General features: G+C 39.2%; 1 protein-coding gene across 1 annotated transcript in view; it reads left to right on the forward strand.

The window, feature by feature from the left end:
- LOC137997648 (nucleolar complex protein 2 homolog) overlaps positions 1 to 14207 on the forward strand; it is a 50934-nt gene that overhangs the window by 5810 nt on the left and 30917 nt on the right. The window contains exons 5-11 of the mRNA XM_068843753.1: positions 762 to 885; positions 1681 to 1771; positions 3572 to 3647; positions 6736 to 6846; positions 8365 to 8478; positions 9760 to 9948; positions 12615 to 12754. Of these exons, the coding sequence (XP_068699854.1) occupies positions 762 to 885; positions 1681 to 1771; positions 3572 to 3647; positions 6736 to 6846; positions 8365 to 8478; positions 9760 to 9948; positions 12615 to 12754 (845 nt within the window). The remainder of the gene's footprint in view (positions 1 to 761; positions 886 to 1680; positions 1772 to 3571; positions 3648 to 6735; positions 6847 to 8364; positions 8479 to 9759; positions 9949 to 12614; positions 12755 to 14207) is intronic.

Here is a 14207-nt window from a genome sequence, read left to right on the forward strand (position 1 = left end):
TTTGACCAAGTGGCAATACTACTGTATAAAAACATGTTTATCCAAGGATATCAAGTTTACACCATACATGTAGGTTGAAAAACAAATTCAACACAAGTCTTAAGGTATACTCAGTCTGGCACAAGTAATGATATTAATAGATTATTTAGGCAAACAATGGAATTAATTTTTTATGCATTTCACTCATTTTTAAACTTTGCTCTCAATACTCAGATTTGTTGTCAAGATGAAAGCTTATTTGGACAAACTTGCTATTAATTTATTGTTTTCACATGATTTTTTTAATATTAGCACTTGAGGTCATCAAAAGCCAACACTAACTTTTAAAAAAGCCACAGAAGAGCCGATTAATTTACTTTTTAGCATCTCTTGGTGAAAAAAATGTTTGCAACATAATTTTGTCAACTCTTTGTTTGCCTAGATGTATTTTCAGATTACGGGCAGTGGACTTCACATATCTATTATAAACAAAAATTATATACATATACACTGTACATGTAGTAGCAGTCAGCAGACTGAATAAAGTTATGAGTTTTGCATTGACCTGTACTTTCTAAACATATCTTGAGATACAACTGTAGAATGTCAAGATGTCATAATACATTGTACAGCTCTACCTGTAACTGTTAGTATTAGATTTTCTGAAAACATCCTTTGGTCTTTTGGAGATCTGAGAAGCTAACTTCTTAACAAAAGATAATTGTGTAAAATTAATTAATTAATTTTGTGGCTTGACCTTGTTTGTTTGTTTTTTTTTTCAGAAAAATTCAATTTACTCTTTGAAACAATCTCTGAGAGCTTTCCGTGCTGCAGTCCATGGAGCTCTTGACCTTGAAGATAATGAGTTGCGAGTGAAGTTGACTTTCAAGGTTGTGGGAGACACAGGTACATGTACATGTAGACACAAGAAGCAAGAAGGGGTAAACTTTTTGAGACATTGTTGATGTGGTAATTACATGTACAAAGTCATGTACATTTCCATGAAATCGATTTGAGCTGAGTTCACGGTTGCTCTACCAACTGAGGGACATACATCTTCAGAGTCAAGTGACTCTGAAACTTGACACTGAAGGTGAGTTCCGCTCAGGTTGTCAAAATGTCAGTCACTACCAACAGTCGTTTTCAGGACTACCAGTACTTTCATCCAAACAATCAAATTCCATTGAGGTAATTAAGGATTGCTCTTTAAAAAAATGAGAACTGAGAAACTCAAAGACCACAGGGCATTTAGGTGGCAAACCTCTTTGAGACTGCTTAGTTTGTAGACCTAACATTATCATGACAAGCAACTGCTATTCCTAAAAGGCAAGCTTAAAGCAGAGGAAATGCTACACAATCATTAATGTAATGTTAGTAATATTATTGTCATTATCATATTGTTTTATACAGTATGACACTAGTAGGGCATGTGCAACCATTACCACTCAAAATTACAGATGTATTTATCAAGATAGTGGCAACAAGAAAAGTTTAAAATTGAAAATAAAATAATGATACTGAAATTTGTGTTATTTTTCTTAAACGAAAAAGTTTGCATTGTGCAAATTTAATTGTAAACTTTGTTTCCTTTTGTTGTTATTGTAGGAGTGGGGGTTCCTTATAAAAACTTTGCAGTAGTCAACTTCGTCAAATTGTTCTTTAGCTATAATACCAAATAAAATGTTTGGATTTAAATTTCAGTGTTCAATGGAATTGTCCAGCTTTGTCTAAAGCATGTTTATCCAGTATTGTTCCATCATGTAGGAAGCACACATAAAAAGTCTGGGAAAAGGTAACTTGCAGATCAGAAAAGAAGAATTTCATTTTCATTTGCAGGGATCATGAATTCCCTTTATCAATAATATTTGTTTGAAGATCCATATGACTATTGCTCAATCCTGGCATCATCATCATCATCGTCATCATCATCATCATCATCATCATCATCATCATCATCATCATAATAATAATAATAATAATAATAATAATAATAATAATAATAATAATAATATTATTATTATTATTTTATTATTATTATTTTTTAACTGCTGTCTGTATTTATAAAGGCCTTAACTGTAAAGTTAACTCGTCAATGGAGATGTAGTTTAGGCTTCGATTTGGCTGAAAAGAGGCCAGTGTATTCCTTCTCCATTTTACTATGAATTAGGAGAGTTTGTCGCTGAAGTTACATGTAGGTGCTGCATTTTCAGCAAAATATAATTAAAGTACTTGCTTGATACTTCACAATGTGACCAAATTAATGGATAACAGTCTAGCTACATGTACAATCGGCATCTAAATTGTTGAGACACTCTTCTCCTTTTGGGTCCATTTCCAGCTCGGCGCTAACATCCCCCCTCCCTCTCACCGCTGGACAATGTTGTGTTACTTTCTGTTGCCTACAACCTTTACAACCGCGGCACATTAGGGAGCTTTAGCAACGACAACGGGAACGGCAACGAGAACGTCATGTAAAAACATAAATTCACGTTATTGCGATCGCTTCGTGACTATTCCAAGCCTTTTAATGTGACAAAGGTGTGGCAGTCCCTCAGAAATTAACCTGTTATTAGCAGCGCTTAATTTAGGGGAGAAAAATGAAAATTTATTTCCAGGCACTGATGTTCTCCAAAACACCTCAAACTTGGTAATTTCACGTTGTTGCTTTGCTGACCACGGCAAAGAAATGGACAAAAGTGAAAAACACACGTGCAGAGCGTGAGAAGCTATTGTTTTTGCCCACCAAATATGTACTTTTTGGACTTTTCTTTTATCTTTGAAAACAGTGTCGTTACCAGTGTCCTCTTTTGGCAAAGTGTCTCAACTAATTTTGTCACCGATTGTACATGTAGTTCCCATCTGTATGAAAATTAAGCCCCGTTGAGCAGGGTCAATTTCTTTTTACCAACTGGGAGTACCCTGTGTTAGACAGACCAATTGCGGGGATGGCACAGTTGTAAAAGTAAAAATACTCACCGCTCACGTGGACAGGATTTGCCTGAGTCCTGCTGTAGTTAATTGTTTCTATTTGTGGGCTTATAAGTTTGAGAGAGTTCTTGCCCTGTTCTCAGGACTTCCTTCCTAACCAAGAATCAGCTTATGAGGTATTCCACCTGTGAGAAACATAATAATTATGGAAGAATACACTAGGTTATAAAGACACATCCTAGCAAAATAAATAGAGGATATTACATGGCCGTGCAGAGACACTAGAAGAGAAATTTCATGTCTCCAAGTGACCATGTAATATTCTATTCATTATATAAACACCAATGAAATACATCTACTAAATCATTTCACGAAAGGCATCGAAAGGCGCGTTTTTATAATTATGTAACCATAGCAACGGTGATCTTTCCATATGTGAAGATAACATGTTATGTTCATGTGTGAAGATATCTTGTTTTCGCGCGAAAGCTCTTTTGGTATTTCATTGTAATAATTACAGTACATACTTTTAGATCATTCTACTTTTGAACCTTACGTGTATAATACAAGCAGCTTCCATTTGACCTTGATTTAAGAAGCTTGCATGCACATTACAGATTATCAACGTCAACAACAACAAGTCATTATTTTTTTATGTTTTCAGAATACTTCCTTCATCACATCCCAAGTGGCCTCAAGTTAAAACGCTAATTAAGTTTTACCTTAATGACATCTTAAAGGTAACACCACTGAATCAGATGTAATGTAACTCAACTGTTTGGTGTTTTTATTAGCAATTAAAGGCTCTTTTTGTATCAAAGGAAATTACATAATTGTAATAGGGATATTGAATAATAATAATTATTATTAAATTCGCACAACAGGAATGGTTAATTAATATGATTGCCCTTGAGCAGGGAGGTAGTCCACACAGGTTCTGTAAAGTAAAAAGTGTACAATGTAGCATTGCTTGCATTACCTGATAAATAATTATTAAGTACAGAACTACATGTAGGCAGGTCTCGAGACTAACTTTTCAGCTCACTAGCCTAGTGGCTAGTATCAGGTCTGATTTCACTAGCCAAATCTAAATTTGCACTAGCCAGTCTCGTCATGCGCAGTTTCATTCATATATAAAAACTATCCAATCTCGACCCCAGAGCTTTTCTCTTGACTGAGGGAGAGCTCTTGGGAACCCTGAATCAAATTGTCTTCTCATTGGTTTTGGTGAAGAACAATCAAAAGCGTCTCTAATTGGTGCATTCATGTTAGCGCGAGGAGTTAGCAGGCGCCGTAACGTTTAAATAGCCTATTTTTGACTACAAGAACCCTACGACCCATGTTCTCACTACATAGAGTTTCCCAGAGCCTTGGGTCGATCCGAGGCTCTGGTGACGAGAATGAAAACTATCACGAAAATATTTCACATTTGCAAACACAACCGGCGCTTTTAGTAAATATTTCCATATTCTCATATCCATCCTCGCAACAGCGGGGCAAATAAGCTGGAGTGTACGGTTTTCCGTATTTTTCTCACAAACGCAAAGTTTTCGCGGCCTTGAGGCCAATTTTCACGGAACCATTGCCATATCTCCGCAACTCACAAATGCACTGGAGTATGGAAAACGCGGAATAAAGTAAGTTAAGAAATAAACCGCACATAAAGCTAAAATGCTCGTTTGGAGGTCAGTTGAAAGGCTGTTCCTTTGAGCCTTTTGCGATTGAAATTTCAACGTGAAAACGCCATCCTACGCATAGAGCGCAAAAGCAGCGGAATGCGGGAAAATAATATCTTACATTTGATAAAAAGGAAATTCAGAAGGACAGAATTGGCTCATATAAGATTTCTCTTTTAATTAATAGTTTCAACAGCAATCCTTGCGTTTTGTGCTTGAATGGTTTTTCGGAATCAATCACCGTGCTCGCAAGCAACTTTTCTCTCTTTTAATGTGAGATTCACCATTCCTAGTAAACAAGATCAGTCGCTCCATATTATATCTTTCTTTTTTTTTAATTTGAAATAAATTATGTTTGGATTCAACTTCTAAACAAGTACGTGATCTGTTTCTATATGTACACGTAACAACGTCGCAAACACTGTCACTTTGCGATTGTGTTCGCGAATCTGTTTTCCATATGCGTGATTGCTTTAAGCAACCTGATCTCTTGACATCGTAAGAAAAGGGCGCAAAATTAAAAGCAGAAATAGGTTTTTACATCGTGTTCAACTTCTTCTTATGTTGGAGTTGTTGCGAAGAAGAAGGCAGAGAGGAATTGTCAAGAGACTTCATCGATTTTGGGTCCGATAAATTTTCGAGGAGCAGCAATGGCTGCAGCGTACCCAATATCAAATTATAGTACTATATCCTCACTGCATACTCATTACCTCATCGCATAAGATTAAGTTATGAGAAGAGTCCGCGACTGACGAGGCAGTACATGTAGGCATGCAACGAGGATATGAGCAGATAGGACGGCTTGGTCAACCGCCACCAGGGGAGGTGAGCGAGTCGCAAAAGACGACTGTCTTTGTGGAGTACAGGACGAAAAGACCACGCTCCCAGCGGAGAGACCAAATTTAAACTTCAAATGGCGCAAATCATTACTGACGCTATAGCACGGGTGAAAACGGGGGAATGCGGTGGAATAACAGCGTGTTTTGCAATGAGCTAATTAATTATGCAGTGAGAATAGTGCAGGAACTGGCTCTTCGTGATCGAGACCTTTACTACAGGTACATTTGGCGTGCGGTATTTCCTTAATATGATATTCATTAAATTCACATTGGTTTGAGGAACATCCTCATTGCCACAATCGTACTCGGACGCCATTTTCATTACTATTCGTCAAAACATATCCCGTGCATAAACGTTATCGTCGATTGATCGCAAACAATCAGAAACAGTTTACGACTGTGTTTCCATATCGTTGTTTCCTCGCTTTTGCGTTGCTACTCGTCGCGAACAACACGTAACGATAGAAAATTTTCTATCTCTTGCGTCTTGTTTGCGATCATCGACGACTGGTCTGAGATGAACGTAAAAGGTGTTCCCATTTACGAAAACTGTTTGCGATCAAGTTATCGGAAGGTGCTTGCGATTGTTTGGGACGGAGTTACGCGCATATGGAAACTAGGCTTTAACAGCAGCCGAGAAGTTCTGCATGATTTCACACGTGATTAATCGTTCGTAACGTGGGGCAGGGAAACTGTAATCCGCGTTTGCCTCTTTAGTTTTTTTTTTTTCAACTTATCATTTTCTAAGGCAATAAATTCCATAGAATCCGCTCACAGTTTCTGTTTTTGTTGGTTTCTATTCTCTCCTTCTGCCCCATTCATACGAAATAATTTTCAATTTTGTTTTTATCCAGAACTCCACTGCTTCAAAATACTTACTAGCCCCATTGGCTTCTGAAAGCTCAAAATCTACTAGCCTAAACTGAAATTTCACTAGCCTGTGGCTAGTTGGCTACCGCTAGTCTCGAGCCCTGATGTAGGTGCACATGGAATAACTGGGTATTGATGGTGTTTCATCACCAACACCTGCAAATACTTATGACGTGAAAATATTCAAATGTATGTTCCAAGACCTGAGAGTACATGTACAACAATTAAATATTAATGTTTCCTATAGTTAGTTATGTGAACATAATTAATCAAATACTGCATTCCAAACGTGTTGACTAGTATGTAAATGATTCATAATTTATTCTGTAGACATCAGTTTTCCTTCACATTATTTTCACATGTTCTTTTCCCAGTTATTAGCTTCTCAACCAGCTCCATATGGGTCCCCTTTCTGTAATCAATCACTATTTTTGTCTTTGCAGTTGCTTAAAACTCTTGCTGAGCCTTCCATGTTATGTGTAATCCTTCGACATGTACAACAAATGACTCCTTACTATGCATGTTTCCCAAAAGTGGCTAAAGCTTTCATTAAGGTGAATAACAATTTTAACTCTCTTCATGGGTTGACACTGGATGCTAATCTGCAACAATGTTATTGTACAGTGGTGGTACGTGGGAGGCACGGTGGCCTCATGGTTAGAGTGCTCGACTCCGGATTGAGTGGTCTGGATCATGGTGAACGTGATGTCAAAGACAGCTCAGTACCGTAGACTCACTAGTTTAAGAATGCAATATGTGGATGTGTACGTGGCTGAAATTTATATTGAACATGGAAGTTTCAGTCTTTCAGACTCATATTTTTTGTTTATACAATAAAAAGCTGCATTTACACTCTCAAATTTTCAGTGAAATTTTAAGCTGGTGAGTAAATGATTTCACTTTTCCCTAGATCTAACCAGGCTCTGTCAGTTTTGAACGTGAATAATGGCAGACTCAAAGTAAACAGCCTTTGGACAAAAGTCAAAGCTCAAAATTTTGCCAGTCAGGTGTTAACCAAAGACACTTTCAAAATCTGGAGAAAAAAAGATTGAAAAAAAGATTGAGTAACATTGCGATCATTTTGCAATGAACCAAATTTTCCGCAATCCACCACAAAGCACCCAAAGGTGAGTTATCGTTTTCCAACCACTCAATTGAGGTTTAAGTTGCTGTTCACATAGAAGGAGGAAGATTCTTGCATTATGTAGATCCTAGGGGGTGAAATACATGGACATGTAATTTGGTGTACCTGTAGAAATATCAGTTGGAGTTATGGTTCATAACTGATAGAACGAAGTTGCAGAACCCCTGTCATCACTGGATCTTCCAAGTGAAAGAAGTTTAAATGTTCGAAGGATCTTGAAGTACTAGGATCCTCATACAGTGTACATTTGTATCTCTCAGCCATTAAGGTTCTAACATGAGAGATATTCTAGCACTAGAGTGAATACAGGAAACTTATGCTGCAAGGATCATCCACTCTCTAGGATTACCCTACTGTACCTCCCCCTCCCCTACATGTACAACCACCATGTACACAGCCACTTAGTGGACACGTTATTGGCAATTGCAGTCAACTAATAGACCCTTCTCCAAAATGGCGGCCGAAAATTCAAATAAGTTAAAATTTAAAAAACTGATACCGCAAATAGAAAGAACACCTTTACTTTAGTAACCCTGCAAAGTTTCAGGGTATTAGGTGTTATATCAGTAACTTGAAAAATGAAAATTTTCCAGAGGCTTGTATGATTGGTTGTATGGGGTGTACCCCCCAGTCATACAAACGTCTGTAAATTTGTCAAATTTTAACGTACATTTTCTCAGCTGATATAAGACCGAATATGCTGAAACTTTGCAGGGTTACTAAAAGTAAAGGTGCTCTTTCTATTTCTGGTATCAGTCTGTCGTTCAGTTCAGTTTTTAACTCATTCAAATCCGTTGCCGCCATTTTGGAGAAGGGTCTATTACACTGATGTCACAAGAGGAAATTAAAGATTATTGAACTTGGAACAGCCCATGGTAGTCCAGTATGCTTAGGGAGTTTTATTATTTTATTTTTTATTGCCTTTTAGCAATTTGTTAAGATGTGGAGCAGTGGTGAGGAACATGTCAGGGTGCTAGCTTTCCTTGGCATTCGGAATGTGGCCACAATGATGCCTTCCTCGTTTCTTGACTTCTCTGTCAAGGTTTGCTTCTGTCCTGTGCTTATTAATAAATTCACAACACAATATTAGCATGAAAGAGAGAAGTGATCCTCGAAGGCGACTTGAGCTGGATTCGAACCCATGAACCTCTGCAATGCCGATGCATTGCTCTACCAACTGAGCTATGAAGCACTCAGTTGTGAGTGGCTCGTTTTGTTGGGTTCATGTGTTTCTGTGAAAGGACTCGATAAGTGAAATAAATAAAATTTGAAGTGCGGGTTATAGAGTGTTTTCACTCACGTGATCAGTAACCCTGTTCTTCCACCAAAACAAAAGAAAATGTTTGCATGATATTAAAGCTCAATTTCTGGAAAATAAGTTGGGTACACCAACATAGCAGCCGTGACGTCACTTGAAAACACTCTATAGACGAAAGAGTGAAGTGTTCCCGTTAATTATCTGGAAAACATGCATGTAAAGATACCCACCGGTAACGTTGAAAGTTGAGTTTTTTCTTGATTCCTTTTTGTTCTTTTAATTTTGACCTGCTTGATCCTGGTCATGTCTCACAATTAAATAAAACAAATAGAACCCTGTCACCAAATTTTATTTCTGATAAATGTTTCTAGGTTTCTTTCTGTCCCAACTGGACATAAAATTTAATAAATAATAACTGTACTGTACGTAGATATTGTGAAGGTAAAAATATTTTAAAATCTTACCCCATTTTATAGTCATAAAGTTCTCCTTGAGATTTGATTGCGAAAATTTTTTTGAGTGCACTATAAAGAAAATGGCATGATATTTTCATATAATAAAATCGGAATGAGTAGATAAAGCTGATACTTGTGATGTTTTAAAAGTTTCAAATGTGACTCGTTATCAAATCGACTAATTTGTTGTTAGTATCACCCAACTAGTGGACTAATGCAAATCCTGCATTTTGATTGGCTACGCTACTAGAGGACTATTAGTAATAGTCCTCGAGTAGCGAAAAGCGTAGCGCTTTCTTTCGTTTTATTCCCAAATAAATATCTCTTCAACTTGCATTTGCTAACTTTATTATTGCCTTTTCTGTCCGACTAGTTGGGTAATACTAAAACAATTAGACCCTTCGCCCTCAAGGGCCACAGGGCCCATTCGGCATCGTCTCATGGGCTATTGACCCGTAGCCCTTGCGGGCCACGGGTCTAATTGTTAATTAGTCTAAAATGTTGTAGTAGTAGTAGTACATGTACGTTTTACGGTTAACTTGTTAAAACAAACTGCTATGGGTAGTCATTACCTTGGCTTATAAAGTGTTCTGTGTACTTGCTCTTTCAGCAACTATACATGAATTTCGTGAAGAATACAAAGTTCATGTCTCCCAAGACCAGGCCAGTCATTGTGTTTATGCAGAACTCGTTGGTGGAGATATTCAGTTTGGATTCTCATCTTACTTATCAGCATGCCTTTGTGTACATCAGGCAGCTAGCGATTCATCTCAGAAATGCCATTATACGCCAAAAGAAGGTATTTACTGAAGTGTCAAACGATTACGCTAATCCAATTCCAATGACCAAATATATGTTCTAGAAACCATCTATTCATTGCACCACAACAGGTGCACCAAATGAAGAACATGGTGTCCTTGTCCCATTCCTGCATTTTGGCCAGGGTGACACACTCTTCCCTAGAAAGCCATTAGTTTTCAATGTGACCCTCCTGCGTACTAATACCTTATGAATGAAGGGGTAGTTTCTAAAGAAACTGTGTTGCTGCGTCGGTGGGGAAGTAGTATACAAAAATTTGGTTTTATCAACGGAGTTGATAAAACCAAATTTTGGTATACTAATACCTTATCCTGTCTTATTCCAGACGATTTTACTCGCCACTGTGTTACCCCTTCGGGACAAGAGGGTTGACAACATTTAAGGGCGCTTTGCTTTTGTCAAAACTGTTCGGCCAGACCCGTCAGTTTGCAAACTAAGAAAATGCGACAATTTGAAGGAACACTTGCATGATAATCCCTCACATTCTTCTCGAGGAGTATATATCATCCTCGACGTGTGTTAATTTGAAGGCGTTGTAGGTTAATCCTTCCAGTTGCCCGGTCTGGCCGGTCAGTTCTGTCAAATGGAAAGCGCCTTTGCCTCCTAACAACGCTACTTGTAGATTTTCCTCTGTCTAACGCCAGACGATTTTACTTAGCATTAGACGGGTGAAAGGTTCAAGTCCATAAGTTGTACTCTTAGGAGGCAAAGGGTTAAAGGGGACATCGTCTTTGATTCACGTCGTTAACCCTCTTTCCCCGAGGTGGTTCCCCGAACGTTGTTTTTGAGGAGACATAGATGTCATTAACCCTTTCGTGCTCAAGGGGTTCCCAGTGGACGATTAAAATTATTTGGCGTTGGACAAATCTATAATCGGCCCACTTACGAGGGTTACGGTACCAATCCAGCCATAGGTTTTGCGGAGCACGACAAAGAAATGTACCAAAATGCGTGCTGCACGTGCAGCGCGACCACTGATCTTGTTTAACCCATGGCAATAATTTCATTGCTTTCTGGCGTTGTCGTTGCGATGCATTCTTGAAGTCTGCACTTATGCATAGAAATGCACCTAATGTGATGCATGCCGAATTTTCACAAGTACACAAGTGCACAAGTTGTGTATTTTCACAAGTACAGAAGTTGACGTCACAAACAACGTGCCTGTTTTAACTAGATCCCAGTCCGATGGACACTTTCGACACCAAGTTGTGCGTATTTCGAGCACAAAAATAAGGTTTTTCCGAAATTTCTAACCCTTTTAAAACTTAAATCCATTTTTTAAAGATGTTAAGCAACAAGAAGGAGATAGAAAAAAAATTGTTTCATGTGCACTTTAAGTCCAAGCCTATTTCCAATAAAAAGGTAAGGGTAAACGGTAGCGTTATATTTTAGCTTAGGGTAAATACAGCTGTCAATCCTTACTTGAGGAGCAGCATTTGGGGGACACTTTCGGACGTTAATCATCTGTATTCCGAGACACGAGTGATGTTGAAGTTGGGGGGAAGAGACACTTCGTGACGCTTATCGAAATCCGCGTGCATCTAATTAAGGGTATTCGGGACGAATGCCACCTCACGAACCAGGTTTCAGTTCCGAGCATGGGCGCTGGGTTTGGAGGTTGAGCTTATTTTTCAATTGTGCAGGGTCAGAGCTAAAAACTCGAACTCGCTATGGGAATCGCACGCCATTCAAAAGGTCGCAAATACAAGCGCTCTCGAGATTGGTTAAAAAAAAAAATCAATAGACCTGAATGGACAAACGAAAGAAACAACTTTTAACTTTTTAACTCTAAAGGCGCTGTTACACTGTGAAATGTTTCGTGCAACTTGTCTCGCACTGTTTTGGCGACACCGTGGCAATACAAGTTGCACGAAACATTTCACAGTGTAACATACCCTGCAACAGCCAAAATCGTTGCGAGACAAGGTGGCAAAATTAGAATTAGATTATACTTTTCGTGCAACTTGTCTCGCAACGATTTTGACCGTTGCAGGGTATGTTACACTGTAAAATGTTTCGTTCAACTTGTACCGTCACAGTGTCGCCAAAACATTGTGAGACAAGTTGCACGAAACATTTCACAGTGTAACTGCGCCTTAAACACAACAGAGCGGGAGTCCTTTGGCAAAGTCGTTGAGGCATGTCAGGCATTTTTAACGTCCTTTTCCTACTAAAAAAAATTATTAAGTAAATGTTATTTTTGCAGCTCTCGCTGCCCCTCCCTACCTGCCAAAACAAAGTTGCTCCACGGCTGGGTCATTCGTGCCCCCACCACCCCCACCTCCCTCAACACCCGAACAACTTTAGGGAACTTAAGCACGCGCCATATTTGAGACGCGGTCTTCACACAAACACATTTATATTGTGAAGTATCTTTTCTCCATTAGAGATGATTAGGTTAAAAATCTGCGAGACACTACTGTCCTGGCATGCGAAACGTTCTCTTCCGGTTGCCGCCTGCATCTCAAAAACGTTGCGTGCGGCTTGCTTAAGGTATTGAAAGCGTTCTTGCAAGTCATTGGTGCAAAAGGTTTGAAAATTGGAAAAGTCTCAACCCTTCTTGACAATGGTAGCTCAGAGCTCATCGTAGTATCTTCTTTCAGGAAACCGTGGCATGTATCTAATGAGTCAATGTTGTTGTTGCAGGATTCATATCAGACGGTGTATAACTGGCAGTATATTCACTGCCTTCATTTGTGGTGTCGTGTTATCAGCGAAGTGAAATGCAATGGAGTTCTGGATCCTCTCATCTATCCTCTAGTACAGACTGTAATCGGCGCAATCAAGTGAGTCTCTACGCGCATCCTTTTAAGACCACCCTGTAAGTAGAATACGAGGAACATTCGACTTGCATGCTTTTGGGGAGCCTTTCGACAAGGCTCTTCAATTTTAAGTGGCAGCGTGAGTCTTACGCGCGGAGAAGAAGCGGTGAAGCCGCCTGCATGAATACTGGGGCTATTTCGCCCCAGTCGCCTCCCTGCCTCGCAGCTTTTTGCTACTCGCATGACTCGGGATGCTACGAAAAATTGGAAAGTCTGCACGCACGCTAATGTTTTGAGATTTATTCTGTTCAGAATGACCGAAGTAGCATTATTTTGCTTTATAGAGCAGAATGAATATAACAACTAGAAAAAGGCCAAAGCGAAGTTTATGGAGTAGACTTTCATTTGAGATTATGTTTACGCGAAAGGAGTGCTTTTCCAATCGACCTCGTTCACAGACCACTCCTAGGGTCAGAAACCAAATGTGTTCGTTTAGCCAACTTCGTTCCAGTTATTGTACTATTAGACGACCGGTGGCTCATTTGGTTGCGCATCGGACTTCAGTGCGAGAAGTCGCGGTTTCCCCCGTCAGACGAACTCTTGGGGTCTTAAAAATAACTGAGGAGAAGTGCTGCCTTTTTAATTTCGTCTGCAGATGGTTAGGCTTTCAAGTCTTGTTGTATAAGGACTATAAACTTTAGACCCCGTCTCACAATCCTTTTAGTGAATCAACACTGGGGGTCGAAAGACCCCCACTCTGTGCGTGAATAATAGGGGACAAAGCCAACAACTTTTCACTAAGGTGCGAGATTGCAGAAAACCACTTTGCGTCTCATTTGCACTGCGTTAAACACGAAGACGCACTATATAAAAGGGGTCGCTTTACGCACTCCTTTTGTTCAAATTCATTCAAGCACGACTGATTAATTATCCAAGATGGTGATCAACAAATAGTAACACGGAGACGGAAGCCAGAGAAGATATTTCTATTGCGAGAAAAAGAGCGTGGGGATTTACAAAAAGAACGACATAACATTTTATGACATATTACGGACACCTTACCATAAGGGGCTTTTTTATTGCACAAATAGGCAACTTTCACGATAGCGTCATATGACTACAACTACCAGAATTAAGTTTCAAGTGAAGCTATGATCCTCGCAGTTACGAACGCAATTTTTGCAATTGCGTAAAGAAGCCTGAAAAATTCAGGACTTCAACGGGGTTTGAACCCGTGACCTCGCGATACCGGTGCGACGCTCTAACCAACTGGGCTATGAAGCCACTGACGTTGGGAGCTGGTCATTTGTGGGCTCTACTGTTCCCTTGAGGAATGAATTTCATATCCGCAGTTCCTATATGTTCCAGGATTCTGGTACTTGTAGTCAAATGGCGTCATCATGCAAATGTCCTATTATCACAGATTTCGCTTGCGTCGACGGTTGATTGATAAAATCATTTGCATGTGCTAAGGCAC

The sequence above is a fragment of the Montipora foliosa genome, chromosome 3 (assembly GCF_036669935.1).
Source record: "Montipora foliosa isolate CH-2021 chromosome 3, ASM3666993v2, whole genome shotgun sequence".
In the NCBI taxonomy this organism is placed as follows: Eukaryota; Metazoa; Cnidaria; class Anthozoa; order Scleractinia; family Acroporidae; genus Montipora; species Montipora foliosa.